Source organism: Ischnura elegans, chromosome 3 (genome assembly GCF_921293095.1).
Source record: "Ischnura elegans chromosome 3, ioIscEleg1.1, whole genome shotgun sequence".
NCBI lineage: Eukaryota > Metazoa > Arthropoda > Insecta > Odonata > Coenagrionidae > Ischnura > Ischnura elegans.
In genome coordinates, this window is record NC_060248.1 from 82,135,326 (window position 1) to 82,155,959 (window position 20,634).

Sequence of the window (20,634 nt, forward strand, 5' to 3'; positions counted from 1 at the left end):
TGCTAGCAAAACTGTTGTCATCAACAACCACAAACTTACACAGGAGTTAGTTTAATGATCCTTAGCCAAGCACTCAAAAATTTTTTATGAAATTTGACCCAGTCAGGAATTTTCAGGCAACATGATCCAGTTGCTAGTTCTCTTCAGCAAAAATTAACTTTTTTTTCCATAAAAGTGCACAAAAGCTGAATTTAATCCATATTGCCTTAGCAGAAGATGAGAAGGGAAAATTAAACAAATTTGCATAAAATTTATATACTTATTATTCTAAATTTGGAAAGACTTGTTTACTACACTGATCCTGAGACGATTATTTACACTACACTTCCATTAAACCTTACCCCACACAACTGTTACATTAAAAACAATGTAGCCATCTTTTATCCCATACTCCAACTTCCATGGTCAATCATGAGCCTTTCATCACTAATACATATAAATTAAATATAATAAACATAAATACACACTATACACGATAGAGTGATATGAAAGACAATGATTTAGACAAATCATGAATCCTCTGAGCAAGTAGAGAGAGAGAGAGAGAGATTTTATATGCGACTTTCACGTTTCAAAGCATTTTAAGGTAACAAACTTGGAATTCAACTCCTCTCCAATTCCAAATTTCTTTGCTATACACAAGCACTTAATTAAATTGGTTTATGAACACCTGGATGGATTCATACGCATCATATATACTAAATGGGAATGTTTCAAACAAATTATTCTGTAATGTGCAATTTCAAAAGACTCGGTGGCCAGAGATACTTCTATTTCTTCGCACTGAGCTATATCTTAAAGTTACTAAAAAATCCATGAAAAATGGTTTCATTCAAGCACTAATGACTCTCATATCAACAAATAAAGATATTATTGCTATAAAATGCATTTTAAATTAGTCAACAAAAATTCCAACAAAATATATATATGTATAAGAGAAACCAAATATGGACCATGTTTGTACAGCTCTCATTAATATCACTAAAAAGCTGATTAAGACTCATCCCCTTAATCACCTTTCACCTTACAAAGTTTAGGATGGTCCACAAATTCAACACCATAAGCCATTATAAAAACAAATGTTGAAACAACCATGCTGCCCCAAAACATCAGGAACAACAATGACTCAGTGGTATATTCTGCAAAAAAAAGGAAAAATAATTTCAATGATATATCACTACAGAAATAAATTATACGCAAAACCACAATAAATGCCTAGATACATCATTTAAATACTTCAATAACATAATTTTAAAAAGAGCAGGTCGCTCAATCAAAAGTATACCATGCCAATGCATTCACACACGTAATTTTACAGGGAAATGCACACAAACTTGTTCTATAAATTGGATAGGTGGGCCATTTCATCTCAAATCAGGCAGATAGTGCAAAATCATGTCAGGTGACCATCACCGATTTCTCTGAAATTTATATATGTGAAAGCAGTATCCTTGTGATGAATAACGATGACTTTATCTCTGCTCAGAACTGAACCGTCATAAAGTTACCGCCCCTTGAACATTGCAGTGTCAGGCCTCAGAGTAAAAAATGAAAAATCACATAAATGCTGATTACTAAGGAACCATTGCCCATAAAGCAGTGATTATTGTTTTATTGTAAAGAGAATTCATTTATGCACATTTTGGCATAACCTGCAAGTCATTTGAAGCAATAATAAACAAATAGGACTTGTTTAAACAATAAAAATTAGTCATTATTTAACAATTTATTACTAAAAAAGGCCACCTTTTATTTTCTTTAAAATTTCTCAGCAAGTAGTTTAAATGTTCTGCTTTCAATTAAAAAAATAAAAAAAGGTAGTATTTTTATACTTTTTGTTTTAAGGCATGTCAAAGTTAGGCATGTTTACGACTATTTTACACCAAGATTGCATACCTTCAAGGGGGGAAAAATGCAGTTTCCTTCTACTTAGCATTCATAACAGTGAAAAGTTCATATCTGAATGATTGGTTACATCTATTGACTGAAAGCAAGTCCAATCTTGTTTACTTCCATGGCATCCAATGTATGCAAACACCCACTGCTACTGGCTGGAAACGGTGAATGAGTCGCAATTTGCACAGAGTATTTTCCAATGGCAGTTCACATAAGTCTTTCTTCTACTTTGGGCCATGTGGAACATTTCGATGGACCATGTGTATGCATAAATGAGACACTAATGTCATTCTCTTCTAAAGACACTGCAGTGATTTTTTAAATCAGGTTTGACCAGGTTTTTCGGAAACACACAATGAAGTCATTCATGGTGAGATTTTGAGTACTGTACGTCATTACATATATCTGAATTTGTAAGTGTCACAGCCTGTTTGATTATGTGGATTACAGAGCGAGCTTTAGTTGTCCCGTGTCTGTTAACTACCAAGACATGAAACTGTTGATGCCATGTATATGTGCACCTTTCACCCAATAATTTTTTTGTCTACATAGGGTGGTTTCCTATGACCGTGTGACCTCTGGCTGCTTGCTGCCGAGCATGGCGGTAGCGTAGAGTTCCTTGCTAGCAGGTAGTGCTTGGTTTAAAAAAGGATTATTAATACCCTATCAAACAAAGAAAATTCTCTGACCAAAGGCAATTTTAAGAGGGGATTGTTAAGGGATGTTTCCCGCAGCTCTGTGCCTCATGTATACATTGGTAATCTCAGATGATGTAAAACTCATATCCACTCGTATAGCATCTAGGTCTCTGTGACGTCATGTGGAGTGGCATCGCATCAGTGCCAATCTATCCTTTTTCAAATGAGGTTAAAATTGACCATTAAAATTCGTCTAAACAGGGATTTCTATAAATCAAATAATTTGTATATTATGAATACAATGAAGGTGGGTAACCAATCGCAATCAATGCCTTTCGTTTTCTTTGATGAAGGAAATGAAAGGAATGAACCCTATTTGGCTAGTTTAACATGTTTAAAATGCAAAAGTTTGATATTAGGCAAGGATATACTCACATGTTGTACAAAGGACTTGTTTGAATTTACTTGCCACAATTGAAATATCTCAGGTTTCAGTTTGTGTCATAATTTTTGACCAATTCTTGCAACTCTATCAGAAGGACCCTATTCATGTCCTGTTGCATTGAACAACCACCAATGACTTTCTTCCTGTTTAAGACTTTTCTCCAAGTCAAATATCTGAAATGTTTTTTTTAATTAGCGGCTGACTTTTCTAAAATATATGATTTATTTCTCCATATGATATCTTTTTACTCTATTGTTCTTCTATTGATTCGTCCTAAGAAAAGCATGTGCAGTGTCCTGTGAGAAATCATCTGAAGTGCCTGCATACATTAGTTATTATATTCCACACAGGTTAATATTGATATCTGTACTTTTTGCCAGTCATACGGTTGTACTTAATCTGGAAGAATCACACTCCAATTCTCGGAAAAGTTGAAATGAAGCACCAACTCCACACCAATTAGTGTTACCAACTTCTCTTTTTGAATAGCTTCCCTTTCTTTTTTCCAAATATGGTGATGATAAACACTTTTCTTGGTTCAATCCTAAACTTCGGCAATGAATTTCTCTGAATGAATGTTTTGTCTGAATGATTCTCAATGGCAGTGAACACATATTGCTGATTAGGAGTTACACAAGAACAATCTTTATCATCATCCAAGTAAAATGAAAGCACAATGTAAAATTGAGCACTATGAGGAAGAGGATTCCAGCAGTATACATCAGCATTGCCCCAAATTCCGAGGTTTTTTTAGCTCTGCATGATATGTCAATCGTATGTTTGGTTGAAACTGGAAAAGCAACCAATTTATGTTGTTTAGATTAACTTGTGGAAAAGAATGATAAAATTTGAACATGGTCACTCATAGACATTTCACTCTCGCTTCTTCAAAAACTGCTGAGATATTATTTTACCATGAAGTACATATTTGACATTTATCACTTTCGTTAAGTTAGTAAATTCTTGCCTAATATGAAACTTGCATTTTACACATGTTAACAAGCTCAATTTAAACAAAAAAATAATTAGGTGAAAGTAGCACCTGAACATGGCGTCAACAGTTTCATGTCTTGGTAGTTAACAGACACGGGACAACTAAAGCTCGCTCTGTAATCCACATAATCAAACAGGCTGTGACACTTACAAATTCAGATATATGTAATGACGTACAGTACTCAAAATCTCACCATGAATGACTTCATTGTGTGTTTCCGAAAAACCTGGTCAAACCTGATTTAAAAAATCACTGCAGTGTCTTTAGAAGAGAATGACATTAGTGTCTCATTTATGCATACACATGGTCCATCGAAATGTTCCACATGGCCCAAAGTAGAAGAAAGACTTATGTGAACTGCCATTGGAAAATACTCTGTGCAAATTGCGACTCATTCACCGTTTCCAGCCAGTAGCAGTGGGTGTTTGCATACATTGGATGCCATGGAAGTAAACAAGATTGGACTTGCTTTCAGTCAATAGATGTAACCAATCATTCAGATATGAACTTTTCACTGTTATGAATGCTAAGTAGAAGGAAACTGCATTTTTCCCCCCTTGAAGGTATGCAATCTTGGTGTAAAATAGTCGTAAACATGCCTAACTTTGACATGCCTTAAAACAAAAAGTATAAAAATACTACCTTTTTTTATTTTTTTAATTGAAAGCAGAACATTTAAACTACTTGCTGAGAAATTTTAAAGAAAATAAAAGGTGGCCTTTTTTAGTAATAAATTGTTAAATAATGACTAATTTTTATTGTTTAAACAAGTCCTATTTGTTTATTATTGCTTCAAATGACTTGCAGGTTATGCCAAAATGTGCATAAATGAATTCTCTTTACAATAAAACAATAATCACTGCTTTATGGGCAATGGTTCCTTAGTAATCAGCATTTATGTGATTTTTCATTTTTTACTCTGAGGCCTGACACTGCAATGTTCAAGGGGCGGTAACTTTATGACGGTTCAGTTCTGAGCAGAGATAAAGTCATCGTTATTCATCACAAGGATACTGCTTTCACATATATAAATTTCAGAGAAATCGGTGATGGTCACCTGACACCCCTCTGCCTGATTTGAGATGAAATCCCCCAGGTATCATTCAAAACAACATCAGCTGATTATGTAAGGTAACCCTTTTCATGACAGTTTCAAACCCACCCTTAATTTATTTAATTGTGCTTCATCAATAAATTAAGAATAAATATATTATTATTAGTTTGATAGCAAATACACTAGTACCACTTAAGTACCCAATCTTGGGCCTCTTGTGAGGAAAACAAAAAATGGATTCCTTGACTCATGCCATATTTAAAAATATACATATATCTAAAATAACTGAGATCTGTTGCCATTACAGCACCTTTTCCAACTGAAACCCCCCTCCCATTAGTACACCCCCACCTCAAATGAACACTTAAGTCAAAATTTATTATCCCTGGCAATAGCCTCAGTGCTATAGATAAAAAATTGCGTAAATTTCTCACATAATGCTCATCCACGTGTCAGCTGGATCCATTCAAAAAAATTTGTAGTGACCAAATCAAAAAAGCAGGAGTAGACAGGGAATACAGAGTATGTAATAAGAGAGACAGCTATAAAACAATGTCTCACTCTCTCTCCGCATTTTTCCATCAAAGCACAATACCAGGTACACTTACGAGATATAAATTTATAGAGATACATAGAGATTTTTCTTGAAGAATCGCTTGAGTCAATAATTCCCCGTTTTCTTTTCATACCACTATAGCACCAATCATAACATTTGGAGCTTTTGTTATACCATCCTCATTGCCAAAAAAAACTAATAAAAAACATCTCAATAAGTACATAATTTATATTTTAAACAAAATAAAAACTTGTGAATCTGGAACTAAAAAATCCCTGAGAGATTAAATAGTTTCCTAATAAATGGACAAAAAATTTCATGACAAACAATCAATAGCTTAATTGAAGTTTGTATGAAAAATGGCAAACCTTGCTTGGCAGGGTGGATTGGAAGATCAATTTTTCTCAAATCCATCTCGCCCAGTGAAAATATGTGGGACTGATCAAAAATAAGGCCTGGAAAATTTGAGACCTTTGGGTGAACCCCTGACACTCTCATATGTCATTTAGGGGGGAGGGTCACTCATCAAAAAAATTAATGTTTTACGGTAATCCCCTAAATAGTTTGCCAAGAAAAATTTTGTGCATTTTGACATATCTCCATCCGTTAAGCCACAAAATGCAAAAGTGCGTCCACAAAGAAAATATTCCAACCCCCACGCAGCATCACTGATATAAGAGCGGAAGGCTACTCCCCTCCCCTCCTCTCGTGCCTCTCCCCCTCCCACGCCCCGAATACGGCAAAATTCATCCCGTGTATTCTGCTAGGACGGAGCTTATCTTTAATAATTTAAATTGACAGATGGTAGAAGGTAAAAAAAAGAATGCATGGTGAGAAGACTTGTGCCTTTTTTGGCGTTTCATCGGCATTAAACAAAATGACGTTTCCAACTTTTAGAGAAGTAATGAAATAATTTTGTAATGCTCATGATTTTTTTATATCCGAGAACGCAGGCAAAGAGCCTTCAGTCTACAAAGTGGCCACTAAAGTAGCTAGAAAGATTTGGGAACTATGGTGATGTGGTTCTCTTCCAGTAATGTCCGAGGGGTATGACTTAATGTCATTTTGATGGAGGCCTTTCAAGTCCCCTCCCCACCCACCACTCTCCCCTCCCAAACCCTAAATGCACCAAAATTCACACCGAGTGCATCTTTCTTCATTAGTCTAAATAATATTTGATGTTTCAGCATCGTCTGTGGAGGAACAATCACGAAATTTACTCAATTAACTGCTCTCTAGTCTTTTCTGTATTTCTTACATTAGTGTCGTTCCTCATCTTTCGCTGCTGTCAACAAAGTTTAGGTAACCTCTTTCATGAATCTTTCGACCGCATGGGTAATACAATGGGTAATATTTCACTTCGAAGATGAACGTTGCTTCAACAAATTTTGAATTACAACAATGGTAAGGTCAGATATATATGGAGGTACCGTGGTCTCTCCCCAATTTATCATTAAGAACAGTAACTCAGCAAAATCTACAGGAAATGGCCATAAAATGGCCTAAAAGCATTTGAGCGAGTCAGGGGTTCACCTAGAGGTCTCAAATTTTTAGGGCCTTATTTTTGATCAGACCCACAACTTATTTTCACTAGGCCAGATGGATAGGAAAAAAATCAATTTTTCCGATCCACCCTATTGCATAGTTGATCTTCATTTCAAGTGATGACCTTCCCTCAACCCAAAGAAAGTATGAACAAATGTGTGCATTCATAATTAATCATTAACAATGGTCCTTAAAAAATTAAAAATTTTAGCCTCAGAATATACCTACCAGAAGGAGTTAGTACACTGGCAAAGAACATGGCTATTGCCACAAGCAGGACCAGAGGGAACTGAAATGAAATGAAAATTAGAAAATCAGCACCAAAAAATTTGAGATTAAAAGGAGAATAAATGAACAGCATACTTCACCCACAGATTTTAAAATTATAAGACCAAAACGCATGATCTGGTGTGGTAAGTGCCCACCATGACAAATATTGCTATATAGCTTAGTTTAGTTTTATGTAGTTTATCACTGATATGCAAATGCATTCTTAACATTCGAATATGGTTTCAGGGCACTAGAATTTATGGAAATATTGACATTTGCATGGGTCACTTCATATTTTTTAGACTACCTCCCACACTAACTTTCTCCAAATTTTAACAGAATTGGTAAACATAGTGCTTGTTAATTAAAAAATGTATGGAAAACCATTTCCTAAAATATTGATTATTTTCCGAGTAATGGTTCATTGTTAATATGTAATTCACTTTCTCAGTTATACCTCATTATTTAACCTTTTCCCTGCTGTACACGTATATATACGTGTGGATGTTTCCTGACCCGGGAGACGACGGGCATATGTATATATACGTGTGAGATTTTCCCGGCCAGGATATCGAAAGCCGTGTATATACGTTTTCTAGCTCCCCCCCCTTTTAGGACGGTCGTGGGTTTACGATGTCTTTGTCTCGGGACCCAACGCTTCGGGGTTTAGGATTAACCCTCGGAATCCGGGAGCAGGTGCCCGGACCCTTCGTCTTTTAGAACCCCTCTCAGCGGTACAGGACAGCGGTCATTCAATTGTTTATACAGTCAATTTTCGAAATAAATATTTGTTCATTTCTCAAGAAATATACACTAAGAATTGAATTATTTGTGTTTTGAGCAGCGTTTACAATTTTTAAACGAAATTCTACGACAAATATTAACTTATACCTCGAGTTATGCATAAACATCAACATGGAAATTGTTGCTGCGTTAAATGCATTGATAATGGCCTTAGAACTTCGTTTAAAATTTGACAATGCTCAGATAAGAATGAGGAATACAATTCAAAGTCTGTAATTTACGTGCAAGCAACAATTATCCATTTGCTAAATACATATAAGCAATACATAAGTTGACCGCGAACCAATGCCGCACGTATGGTCATAAACCCGGAAAGGAGGGAGCACAACTACTCTCGGAGTCCAAGATAATGCGAAGTCCCTGCGTGGAGGGTCTTAAAAGGTTCAGCGAGACCCTTCTTAACAAACGCTCTCCAAAAATGCTCCGTACCACGAGAAAGAAGAGTCTCTTGGGGCTCAGTACAGCAGTCATGCTAAGACGAAAACTCCGCCGTCTCGAAAGGGTTAATTTAGCAATAAGTCTTTGAAAATCAGTTTTCAATCTATGAAAGATTAATAACCATATTAATTGGTAACATTGGTAAGAAGAATATTTAGTTCGCATATCATAAATTGCTAAAACTATTTAAACCTACTTTACAACTAAGGTCTTTATGCCCACTGGAGAAAATGGTATCAAACTGATGTCAAAGTCAAACAGTGCTGAATAATATATATCCATAAATACAAACATACTGTAAAATGAGCAGCACCATGTCAAGAGGTTGCTATTTGGAGTGTCCAAAGTAAAAAGCCCAAATGCCATAATCCAAAGTTGCCTCTTGTTTAGGTTAAGACTTTAAACTTGGCACAAAAACACACAAATGATAATAATTGAATAAAGAAACATAAGTTATTTTTCATAAATGCCATCTATTACTAACACACTGAGTCTATAAATATGGATATCTAATAAAATGTGGCGAATCATAATTGCTAAAAAAATCTTGCAAACATTGGTTGTATTAAACTGTTGTAGAACTAAAAAATGTTTAAGGCAAAACTACCAAAAGATTCAGGTGCACTACAATTATACCACCCGATGTAATGAAAATATTGTTGAAAATACACCCCAGCAAGATAAATTTACTTTCAGTGAATAAAAAATATTTAATAATGCAACTTGAATGCATAAATTTTAGCAAAGCAGCAACAAAAGCAGCAGCAAATACATCAAAATTAGATATGGCTGGGGAAAAAGTGGTCATTTTCTCCTTTTTTGTTATGATATGACACAAATGCAAAAACTAATCATCAACTTGAATTCCAAACATCACAGTTCAAAGTGACACGACCATGATATTCCCTGCTTAGATCGGTGATACTGCAGTATGCAACATATTCTCATTATTATATTAGCAATAGTAAAAGATTCACAAATTACACTCGTACGCAGGCTTTTTTATTTCAATTTAAGCACTTGTATAGCATTCGTAATAGTGGAATACAAACAGTTTATATCGGTGTGGATCAACAAAAAAAAGATAACTTCTCAACTCGACAAAATTTCATTAAATGATGGCAATGAGTACATTTCAACAATATTTAATTATTGGAATTACTCCTTCTGCATTCAAAAAAAGAAAAGCCATGACTTCATCATTCCACATTATTTAATTGACCAACCATAGTCTCGCAGTGAAAATTAGCAATTAATGCTAATATTAAAATGAAATATGTGATGCAAATACATGGATTAAACCATGCATGTATGTACATATTTCACATGCCATAAGAAGGAAAATTTTGCTAAACCAAACAATAAAACAAAAAGAACTAAATATAGATATAGCATTGGCTTACTCAAAAAAAATTAGGGATATTTTTCAACAGGTAATTAAAATGAATTTTACTGACAATAATACCTTTAAATTAAATACGCCACATGATACACACTTTCATTTTTCATGAATTAAATTATTATTGACACTGATCACACACTGATTTTGGAATCACACTGATATGTAGTACAATTCTCAATGAAAAAATGTTCATTTAAATTGAATCAACCGACTATGGGTTGAGGGAGCATTTTCATGACAGAATTCCAGTTTCTCAGAGGGTGGAACAAGGATAATGCGAAATGCTAAGAGAACTTGGAAACATGACACACTAAATTACACAATTTTTGAAGGTAATTTTAAGTAAAAATAGTTCAATTTTGAACAATTCACCACATATTTTAATGGATACTTTGTTTGTGAACTACCCATTACTAGGGCTCCTAGATTATGGTAAATAAAACCTTCACTTAGCGGCATGAAAATGGACCGAAATTCAGTACATAAAGTCGGTAAAAAGACCTATTTTGTGATAAAGGCGATAAAAAAATAATCGAATAAAACATCCTTTTCCAAGAAAAAAAATTAACTTTTATTGAGCCAAATGCTCTTAAGCAACACACATTGAAGGGAAATACTGATCACAAGGTAATAAACAATATTGATGCTTAAATTATGACATCAACAGAAAAATATTAGTGAAAACTTCAAACTTAACTTAGCAATTTACCAACATAAAAAATAATGAAGTCTCTTTGTGTATGCAAATTTGTAGCATAAAACTAGGGACATGCAAAAGATGGGGTTATTTTATAGCCAAAAGTGGTGTTATATTTTTACAAAAGCGATGTTATTTTGCCCTGAAATCGGTGTTATTTTTACAGCAAAATAATTGATGTTGATTGAGAGCCATCCTTCCACTGGCCCACTGCCTTAAATTTAGGATATTATTGACCGGGAATAATTTAAGATATAATATACATGGAATATTGACTGAATTCACCTATTTTACATATTTTATCCTTCGCGTATCCAAATATCCAGCTTACATAGAGAGAAATTACTTTTAAATGTCTGTAATTTCAAATGAAATATTGCTATTGTGATCAAGTTGTCATCTTTTAGATTTGTTATCTTATCTGTTAACACAGTGCAATAGCAGGAAATAAACCTTTCTCCACCTTTCTCCAAAGTCCACGTTTGCAGAAGGGATCCAAATTGCTTAAAGGCACTTAGATGCAAACAATGTCACAGGCATTTGAGCTCCTGGATTGCTTTACTTATATCCACCGAACCCCGGGAATTTTGCTTTTGTAGTAATTTCTGTAATTCTCCCAACCCCAACATCAACTTCTCTGTCTCCGTCAATTCCAGGCCATGAATTTTTTGTCTTTAAATCAGGGTTCATGTCTGTAGTCCGAACTTCTTGGGGATCAAAAACTGAGATCTTTTCGAGTTTGCGAAAATCAAGGAGCCCTACCCATTACAGGCACCATTTTAATTTGTTGTTACTTCCAGGTAACTTCTCGTCGATTAAATTCTCTGATAAAAACCAAATATCATTAACTTCAATCAATTTTTTAATTGACAAAGATAAAGTTCACTCACAGTGATGTATTTCCATCCCTTCTCTACTTCAAGAGGACATGGCTTGTTCAATCCTTCACCTTCTTCAACAACATAGTGGCCAAGAAAGAGATCAATTGAATCCTGAAATGAAAGAAAGACATATAAATGATCCTTTCACAGCAAAGAAGTGTTACATAAGAATTACAAAAATTGGAATAAATACATAATTGAATTCTACGCCTCAATTTCGATTTTCAGGTAATTTCCTTCTCAAGCTACATAAATATGCATTTAAAACAAAAGATAAGGTCAACATTACAATAATGCAACTACTTAAAGAACATTTTTTTTTGTAAATAAAATTTTATATGCCGGCATCCAAAGCAGCAGTTCTTCCACCTCATCAGTGGAGACCGATTTTTACATGCAAATTAAAGCCACTTCAAAATGCAATACACAAAATATTATAAAATGATTAAACACCAGTAATTACAACAAGTTAACAGTTCTCCACAATTGAATACATGGATGAGGGAAGTTATTCAAGAGAAAAAGAATTATGCCATCTTGTAGGAAAAGTCAATGGTAATCTCAATCATAACATGTACCTACTGCTTTAACAATAATGTGAAAATAGGTTCCAGCTAACTATTAGTAGGGTATGATTAAAGGAGAATTTTTCCCTGATCCTTAACATTCACATTATGAAGAAGTTTCAAATTTGAAGCTGAATAGAAATCTTAAGCATTATCAATAATGACATCTTATTGATGAAGTTCTAATCCAATGAGAATTTTTTAGCTCTATCAAATTTCTCATACTAATACATTACTGGTACACAAATTTAACATTGAAATTTTAAGGTTTCAAGACGTACCTGGCGAAAGCCATCGGCAAAATTATTCTTGTAGTAACGAATGGCAGAGTTAACTCCATCCCTCATTAGACCCCATCGCGTCCTTTTCCCAGTACGAGTGAAGTCAGTTTTAAGAGCCCCAGTACCTGAATACTGAATGCTAATTATGTCAGCATTGTCAGCCCAAACATTTTTGAAAAGTGATTCAAATCCAAACTGACTCTCAACCTGCTGGCCAGGTTTCAGGATACCCAGTTTCTGAAAGATAAAAATGGATTTATGTGCTTGGAAAAGAAAGACAAATATGAAATAGATACAGTAGATTCCGTTTAATGGGTCCACCGGTCACTTGGGGCAGATCTTGAAGAACAGAACCCAATAGAGGAATATCCCAGAGTATTCTCCGCTTAATTGGGACAGCATGCCGCTTTATTGGGCCATGAGTCGGCGACATAGACTCTATACTCGCGACGAAATTAAAATTTTTTGTTTTCAGAATACTATTTTTTTTTTATTTTCCTCCTTCGATTTACTCTTATTTTTCACAAATGATCCTATTCTTGCCCTATTTTGAAAGCTCTTGTTGTCATAGTATCCCTTAGAGGATAGGACTTTTCTTAAATAAGACTAAGTAAAAGACATTCATTCAGCATCGCCCATGGCTGTGAAAAATATTTTTAACAAAATTGTTATAATTCTTAAAAATGATAATTAATTAACTAAACTCGCTGATTTATTAATCAAATTAATAGTTTAATAAACCTATGTTGCATTATAAACATTCATTAGTCTTCTTTCTACCATTTCAAAGTTTTTTATGCCAATATACAAGAGAATTCGCCTAACTGGGGCAGCCGCTTTATTGGGGCAAAGTGAACAAGTCCAAATACGTCCCAATTAACCGGAATCTACTGTATTACAAAAAATTTAATTAAATGTTCTTTAAATTTAAATGTTCTTTAAATTAGCAGATTAAATTAAATTAAATGTTAGCAGAATAAAAATGATTAACAATCATAACTTGGCCTACGAAAATAAACTTACAACGCAACCACAAAAGAATTTTTCCAACTGTGCCACTAAGAAAGCAAAAATATTATTGGTTGATTTCAAATAAATCATACCATGTAGCTAGTCTGCTGATGATGATCTATAGAAGTAAAATAGTAATAGGTATTTATTCAAAGAAAGGAAGAAGATTCATCACCTGATCCTATCTTCATCATAATGATGAACTTTGAATTTTGAAGTTAACTGGTACTGTTAAGCAATTATGATTACATATTTGTAAGAGTGAAGAAATTCTTACGGGAGAATTTTTCAACTCATGCAAATACCATGCCACAATCATGAAGCCGTAAAAAGCTGCAAAATATGCAAGAGATATGTAGCTTGATATTTGAAGACTACACATTTCTCTGGTAATAAAATACAACTCTTTCTACTCCGTACATAAGTCAAAATCGAAACCTATCTTCACATTAACTATTCATATGACCACACATCAATTTATCTTGAATGAAAAGTACTGACCTTCAGTAAATCCCCTATCAACAAAAGATAATTATTGATAACATGCAATACATTATTAGGACAGACTTTTCACTAGAGGGAAATAAAAAACCGAGCAAGAGGTTAAAAATCATGATTTTTCACAAACCAAGCAAATTTTATGAACGGTTGTTCTCATGGGCATTATGAAAATTTCAATAACTTTCACATTGGCCCACAACCATCGTCTAGGGTAATATCATTTGACATATAACTTATTAACTGAACTAAAAAAAGTTTAGTTAAGTTAACAATATATGCAAATTTGGAAAATAAATGTCAATAACAAGGTTAGCAAAACAAACAAAAACATCTCTTAGCACTTCTAGAAGGTCTGAAATGATATAAAATATTAACAATTGAGTAAGAGAAGTTTATCCTTAGAACTGACAAAGATAGAATTACCATTAATATTTGCAGATGCAGTTTTCTAAATATTTTAGAAAGTTTTATAAAAAATATTCACAATGGTTCAGTTTTGGAAAAGATTGATTTTTTACCAAAAATTTAGAATGAAAGGAGAAAAATCTTATAAGAATAACTTATATTTATTCACATTAATGACACAAATTTCAATGAAAAAATTACATGAGGTCAATAAGCCGGAATAAATACCTCAAGAACATACTGGAGGCTCCTCCTCGCAAACATACTCTGCACTACATTCGTTCTGTCCAGACAATCAACACAATTTGTTCTAAAAACCCCTTCTTGCTGGGAGACAACAGCTCCATCTCTTGTCTGCAGGAAACAGCCCATGTCGTCCTGCTCATGAGCAACACGATCAACCAGAACAGTTAGCCTGTCCCACCTCATCTTTCGGCATTCATGATGGAAGTCAAAAGATTCATACCTGTGTAAGTGATATGGCCATTATTAATTAATCAAAAACAAGATTTTACACACCTAAAAATAGCAATGATAATGTCTTTACTAGTATAGAAGTTCATGGCTGTAAGAAAAAAGTCATACATGAAACAATTAATGCTGCATTGGTATTTCTGCACCTAAATCACAGGAATTTGACTCTACTCACATGCACCCACACTGATTATGCTAGCAGGATAGTAGATAAATAAAAAAGAACAAAAAAATATGTTTCTTTGCAGTTTTGAAAATTCACATTATGTGCAGTTAAATCTAGAGTAAGAGGATTTAATAATGTGATTAAACCTGTGCCAAATATACAACAAAAAATAGGTAATAGCCTCCAACAAAATTACAAAGAGCTATGCTGGTATTAGGAATAATTCCATAACTTCCAGAGAAGCTGCAGAGAGATAATGTCCGCATTCACACCACCATGTCAGTATAATAAGTGCAGTAAAACTTTTAAGCTCAGTAAGGTTCATTCTTTGCATGTCCACCTTTTGGTGCAAAAGCCTTCAGTAGGTTGAAAGCAATCTCATGTTCCTACTCTAAAAATTTTATCAAAAATGACTAATGTTATCTCTCAGGTAGGTCTCACCCAGAGGTCAACATAGTGGACTTGTTAACATGCTGAGTATTTTACTCAAGAGAATACCATCACATCTAATACGAAATAGAAACGTTGGGCAGCTGTGACATCTCAGCACGATAAAATGGTGGTTTTCCTTGACTTCCACAGTGGATTACTATAGCAGTTAAAGTAAATACTACCATACTTGCACTGACCATATTGGTCTCCACCTTTACTCATACAAATAAGAGCTGCTAACCTCTCCTTCTGGTCATGGGAAGCATAATTTTTTTCAGCCTCCCATCACTACGTTTCACCTTACCCAGGGATGGACCAATATCACCTCAGAATGCCATTGCTTTATGACCAAGAGAGAATATTCAACAAATACACCCACTAATCTCAGAGCTAATCTCCATATCTAGAAGCTAACCCACCATCCGTAACAAATTGGTCACATTCAGTGACTTTACACTTAACCACAGGATAAATCTCAAATGAATACAAAGTAACTAAGCTTCAAAGCAAATTTATAAATATATTGCAAAAAAACTCCACAATGATGGAATAAATTCATTGTTGGGATTTTACACCAAATGAATTTGCGATTAAGATCGATCAAACTTTACGTGATTTACCATAACTTTTCTGTTTGATATTTTATGAAAAAATTATTTTTGTGAATTACACTAGCATTTCAACAAATATTTAAGTTTATTAAAAAAATACAATTTAGACTTAATATCTATCCAAAAGTAGGGAAAGCTCAAACAGATTGTTTAAAAAGATAGATAATCCATTAGATAAAGTTTTCTTTGGTTTGCTACTGGGTGAGCTGGTTCTTTTATATTCATATCCTAGGTTTAAAAAAAATGACATACCTAAAACACCACGCATATTAAACTCTTTCACCAAGTTAGAAACCTGAGAGCAATTTATCCAGTTAATTCTCAGGGGAATCACCAAATCAGATAATCCATTCACAATTATTTACAAATCCACTTTAATATTAGTTTCACTGTCATGCTTTCTCCAAATCTTAAACATATTCCATTGAAAAAACATTTGCTTGAGGTGGAGAAGAGTAGGAATTAAAGAAGAGAGGATGCAAGGCAAGGTCGAGTAGAGCAGAAAGTACATAGTACAGAGAGGACTAATTTTATATGGATTGGAAAGGTAAGAAATAGTCTGATGATACAATGAACAGTTTATTGAAAGATTAATAATCAAGGCTCTAAATAAGGTACTTATCAAAACTGCTCTTTTCAGGGAGGTACAATATAAAATGCAGCTACAATTGCCTGCTACATGTGAACTAAGAAATTTACCGAGAAATGACACATAACAGCACAGAACCTGTACGCCTAAGAAAATAAAAAAACTATACCTAATATCGGAGTTTCCTAGTCTGTCTACTTCTTCTTTGAAGGCCTTTTCAAGGACATCTTCAGCTCCCCTATGGTCTATCTGAAATTGATGATTAAGCACTTATTTTACTGTGTCATGTGCAACATCCTAAGCATAAAACTAAGGTAAGTAAATGATAACCTTATCACAAACTGCAAGAAATATAACCACAGGAGCTCCTCAATTTAAAGCAACCAAATCAAAGATTAATAATATATGTAGTTAAAACAGCAATAGGAGCCGATTGAGGAGCTACCACTAAATTACTTTGATTTTACGGGTGGGATAGGGCAAGAGAAACAATGGAACCAGCAACAAAATTATTTATGCTGGTAAAAAAAAAAGCTAATGGGTTTACTGTGGCACAAAATCTTTCAGACACCAGGTATTGGAAAGCTTGAAGAACTATTGATGAAAATGCTGGAATAATGGATGATGCTAAAGAAGCAGAAGGTAACTTTTTCAAAAAGACATGTACATAAACTGTAATATATTCATACTACTCGGAAAACTTTGTCACAATTGTACCTTGTTCAGCTAATATATCTTACCAAGTTAATTAGGACCTGCTTCCCATAATTAAATATCAAATTATCAAAATGTCGGCAAAAGGCGCCTCCATGGTTAACATTCGGACTCAGTCTTGGCCTCGGCTTATACTTCAAATTAGGATACTGACTCCAGAACAGGGGAATAGAACCTCTAATCTGCAAGTGACAAAGGTTAGAGATTAGAGAACATGGAGTAACATCCAAAATACATTCCATTCCATAATTCATGCTTGAAGATATGTGCAATGCAGCACTGGGGATTGAAGAAAAAGTATTGCAGTATGCATAACAATGACCCCACTCAAAAAAAAATTAGTACACAAAAGGAATTATACCAAACTAGCAAAAAAAAGGACTAAACGAAAGACCTCATACGACCTCACTAAAATCAAACATGCACATAATTCTGACAATGCATACTGCCTTTCATTCTCACACATTTAAGCTGAATCTTGAACCTGATTCATCCCCAATTCAATCCCGATTGAATAAATACATAAAGGTATTAGTTTACTACCAGTGCATCTTAGCACCATGATAAGTCTGTTGCTTCTAAATTTATTCTCAGTACAACAAATTGTTTGTGACACCAAAATTAAAGAAAATTTTGTAAACAGTGCAAAAAAACTGCAAGCTTCGAAACCAATGGCTCTAATTGGAAATTGATTGGAGCTGAGTTGTGCTGTAGAATTTCAGAAATGTAAGCAATGCATACTTAGAAAATATTATTTAAAAATTATTTATGCAGCTATTGCTGTATGTTATTTCATGCATGGGGCAAATGGAATGAAGCTATTTTTTCCGGAAAAATTTCCTCATTCAAAAAAGTTGTACACAAGTCAAATTAAGGCCCACAAAATTTGAGACCTCTTGGTCAATCCTTTCTTCTCGGCCCATTAATCTTTAATACAGATGTGGATAGAAAAACTGAAAATACAAGATTTTATATTTATTCCCAATAGCCTTTGGTGAATTACTGCTCTCCAGGCCAAAACTTGTCCACTGTTTAGTCATGAGGACGTGGGAGGGCACCCAAGGTAACCTAGACAAATTGTGGCACTGGGATGCTGTTCACACCATTGAAATTAATGCAGCATGAGTCCTTAGCTTATCCTCTGTGGCTACTAAATCAGAGACCTTTTTTCCATACTGCGAACTCCATGTAAATTTCAAGAGATTTTAAGAGGCAGCTTCTTGGGCTTTACACTAGAGAATGTTACTAATATGTGATAGGTAAACAATTTCTAAGAAACAAAAAAGGCCAATGAATGGACAGTAATGTAACTACATTACAAGAGAGGCCGGAAGAGCCTTATTTGCATTGTATAAGCACACATAAATATTCTAACATACACACACCACATCACAACTGATGAGAATGACTACTGGTCATAGCTTCAATCGTATTGCACTTCAATCTATTACAAACATAAAATAAGTAACCATAGACACCATCTCCAAAACATACCACAGTGGCACAGCGAGGGGGGGGTTTTGGGGGTTCCCCCAGAGCTCACAGAAATTTTTAAGTTTAATCCAGTTTACTTAATTGTATTGATATTACTCATAGAATAGTGTAAGGATGAATAAAATATCCCTCAGAAAGCCGTAAAACTTACCATTTTGAACCATTTATCTTTAAAATTCCACAATTTATTAATCTGGCACCTAAGGCTTATCCTGGTGGGTATACTATACTCCACACACCCCTGTACCTAAACCCCCCCAGCCTTAATTCCTAGCTTCGCACCTCCTCACCTGTACAAATGAGCTCCGATCACCATTGTATTCGATAATTTGTTCTGTTTCCACAAAATTAGCAACTTGACCCTCAGGATCCACTCCTCTCATGAATAGCCTCGTTCCAGCTCTGTAGCAACATCGTCGGGACACCAAAGACCAAGTGAAAGGCTTTGCATTCAGACAACATTGATTGATGGAAATAACTGATTTGATAGAGTTAAAGAGCACATTTGAATATTCTTAAAAATCTTAACTGATGTTTCCAAAGGTATTACAATAATTATTAATTACTAGTAGTAAAATTTATTTTAAAAGGGTAGTAACTAATGAATTACAATTACCCATGATACTGATGATTTGAAGATACAATGCAAATTACTCAATATAGATCATGACAAAAGGTTTAAGGCTTACATAATCAAAACAATAAAATAAGATCAGGATTGCGAAGGATACAGCCATGTATTACTGGCAGGCAATATGGGTGAAGTTCTGACTGGACAGAAAACTCCTGAAGCAAATGCCCATTCCAAACAAAACGGGTATCTGCTCGTTCATGTAATGGCATCTAAAATTTAGAAAACATAAGTGATTTATATAATCAGATACATTTCAATACTTAAACTCATCAAAATTGGTAACTTTATGAACATACCTGCAAGAACTCGGGAGAGGTATTGTGAAGCCTTTGTAAAGTGTGAGTAATGTCATAAGTATAAGAAAAATATAGAAATGGGACGTTGAGTGCTGCTTCAATCATTGACAGATAAATTTTATTCTCTTGAATCTATAAAAATAACAAGAATAAGGCTCACATCTTCACACAACAACACTCCAATACAAGGTGTTACCATCAGACTTGCCTGCTTCTCCGTAATATGAGACAAAGTTCTTGAATAGGATATAATGTCACATTCAGCGACTTGCCAAACAGATTGGCCGTTAATTTCCCCTACTTTATTTTTCTTGGTAATAACAATTAAATAATGACCAGCTAATAATCTTATTGTTCCCATAATACCACATATTGGTCGGCTACTGGATATAGGGGGGATTTGTCCTTGATTGGCTGCAAATTAAAGTCGGTGCTTATCAAAGTACAGCCTGCACTTCCACACGTAAATCACAGCATCATCAGAGGTGACAAAAAGGTTCAGATAAAACTATTTTTAAGTCTAAAATACCTTTAACGCAGACTTCTTGGCTAACTCGGTCAATAATTAGTAATTCATTCGAAGCGCCTATAGGTTCAATGAAAAACTTTTCTTGGGTAGTATATCTGGAAATGAAGTCAACCAAAATAAATAACAGCGTAAACGCCACATTCAATGCGAAAAAAATTAAATGATTTATGGCATATACTAAACTTACAAAATAAAGTCATCGTGAAGTTTGGCTAACGCAGCCATGACTATTCCAGAGTACCGTAATCAGCTGGCTGCGGCACACAATTTCGATTAGAGAAATTTGAAAATAAATGAAAAACGAAAACCAA

The 20,634-nt window shown here is 34.4% G+C and overlaps 1 protein-coding gene across 1 annotated transcript; it reads right to left on the reverse strand.

Annotated features, from left to right (window-relative positions):
- Positions 1–245: 245 nt before the first annotated feature.
- On the reverse strand, positions 246–20,614 carry LOC124156067 (phosphatidylinositol-3-phosphatase SAC1-B). Its single transcript, XM_046530376.1, has 13 exons — positions 20,511–20,614; positions 20,324–20,418; positions 20,003–20,208; positions 19,795–19,926; positions 19,596–19,707; positions 19,155–19,342; positions 17,397–17,552; positions 16,826–16,905; positions 14,613–14,850; positions 12,468–12,704; positions 11,630–11,731; positions 7,357–7,417; positions 246–1,139 (listed from the first exon to the last, which is right to left on the reverse strand). The coding sequence occupies exons 1-13, from the start codon at positions 20,546–20,548 to the stop codon at positions 1,009–1,011; spliced, it is 1,776 nt and encodes a 591-aa protein (XP_046386332.1). The 5' UTR covers positions 20,549–20,614; the 3' UTR covers positions 246–1,008.
- Positions 20,615–20,634: the final 20 nt, after the last annotated feature.

Bases quoted from the DNA above. Each gene is read 5' to 3' on its own strand.
- LOC124156067 (XM_046530376.1), bottom strand. From the start codon at position 20,548: ATGGCTGCGTTAGCCAAACTTCACGATGACTTTATTTT. The intron at 20,419-20,510 runs GTAAGTTTAGTA...CTTCATTTCCAG, and splicing joins CTTCACGATGACTTTATTTT to ATATACTACCCAAGAAAAGT. The intron at 7,418-11,629 runs GTGAGTGAACTT...ATTTCATTTCAG, and splicing joins AGGGATGGAAATACATCACT to TTCCCTCTGGTCCTGCTTGT.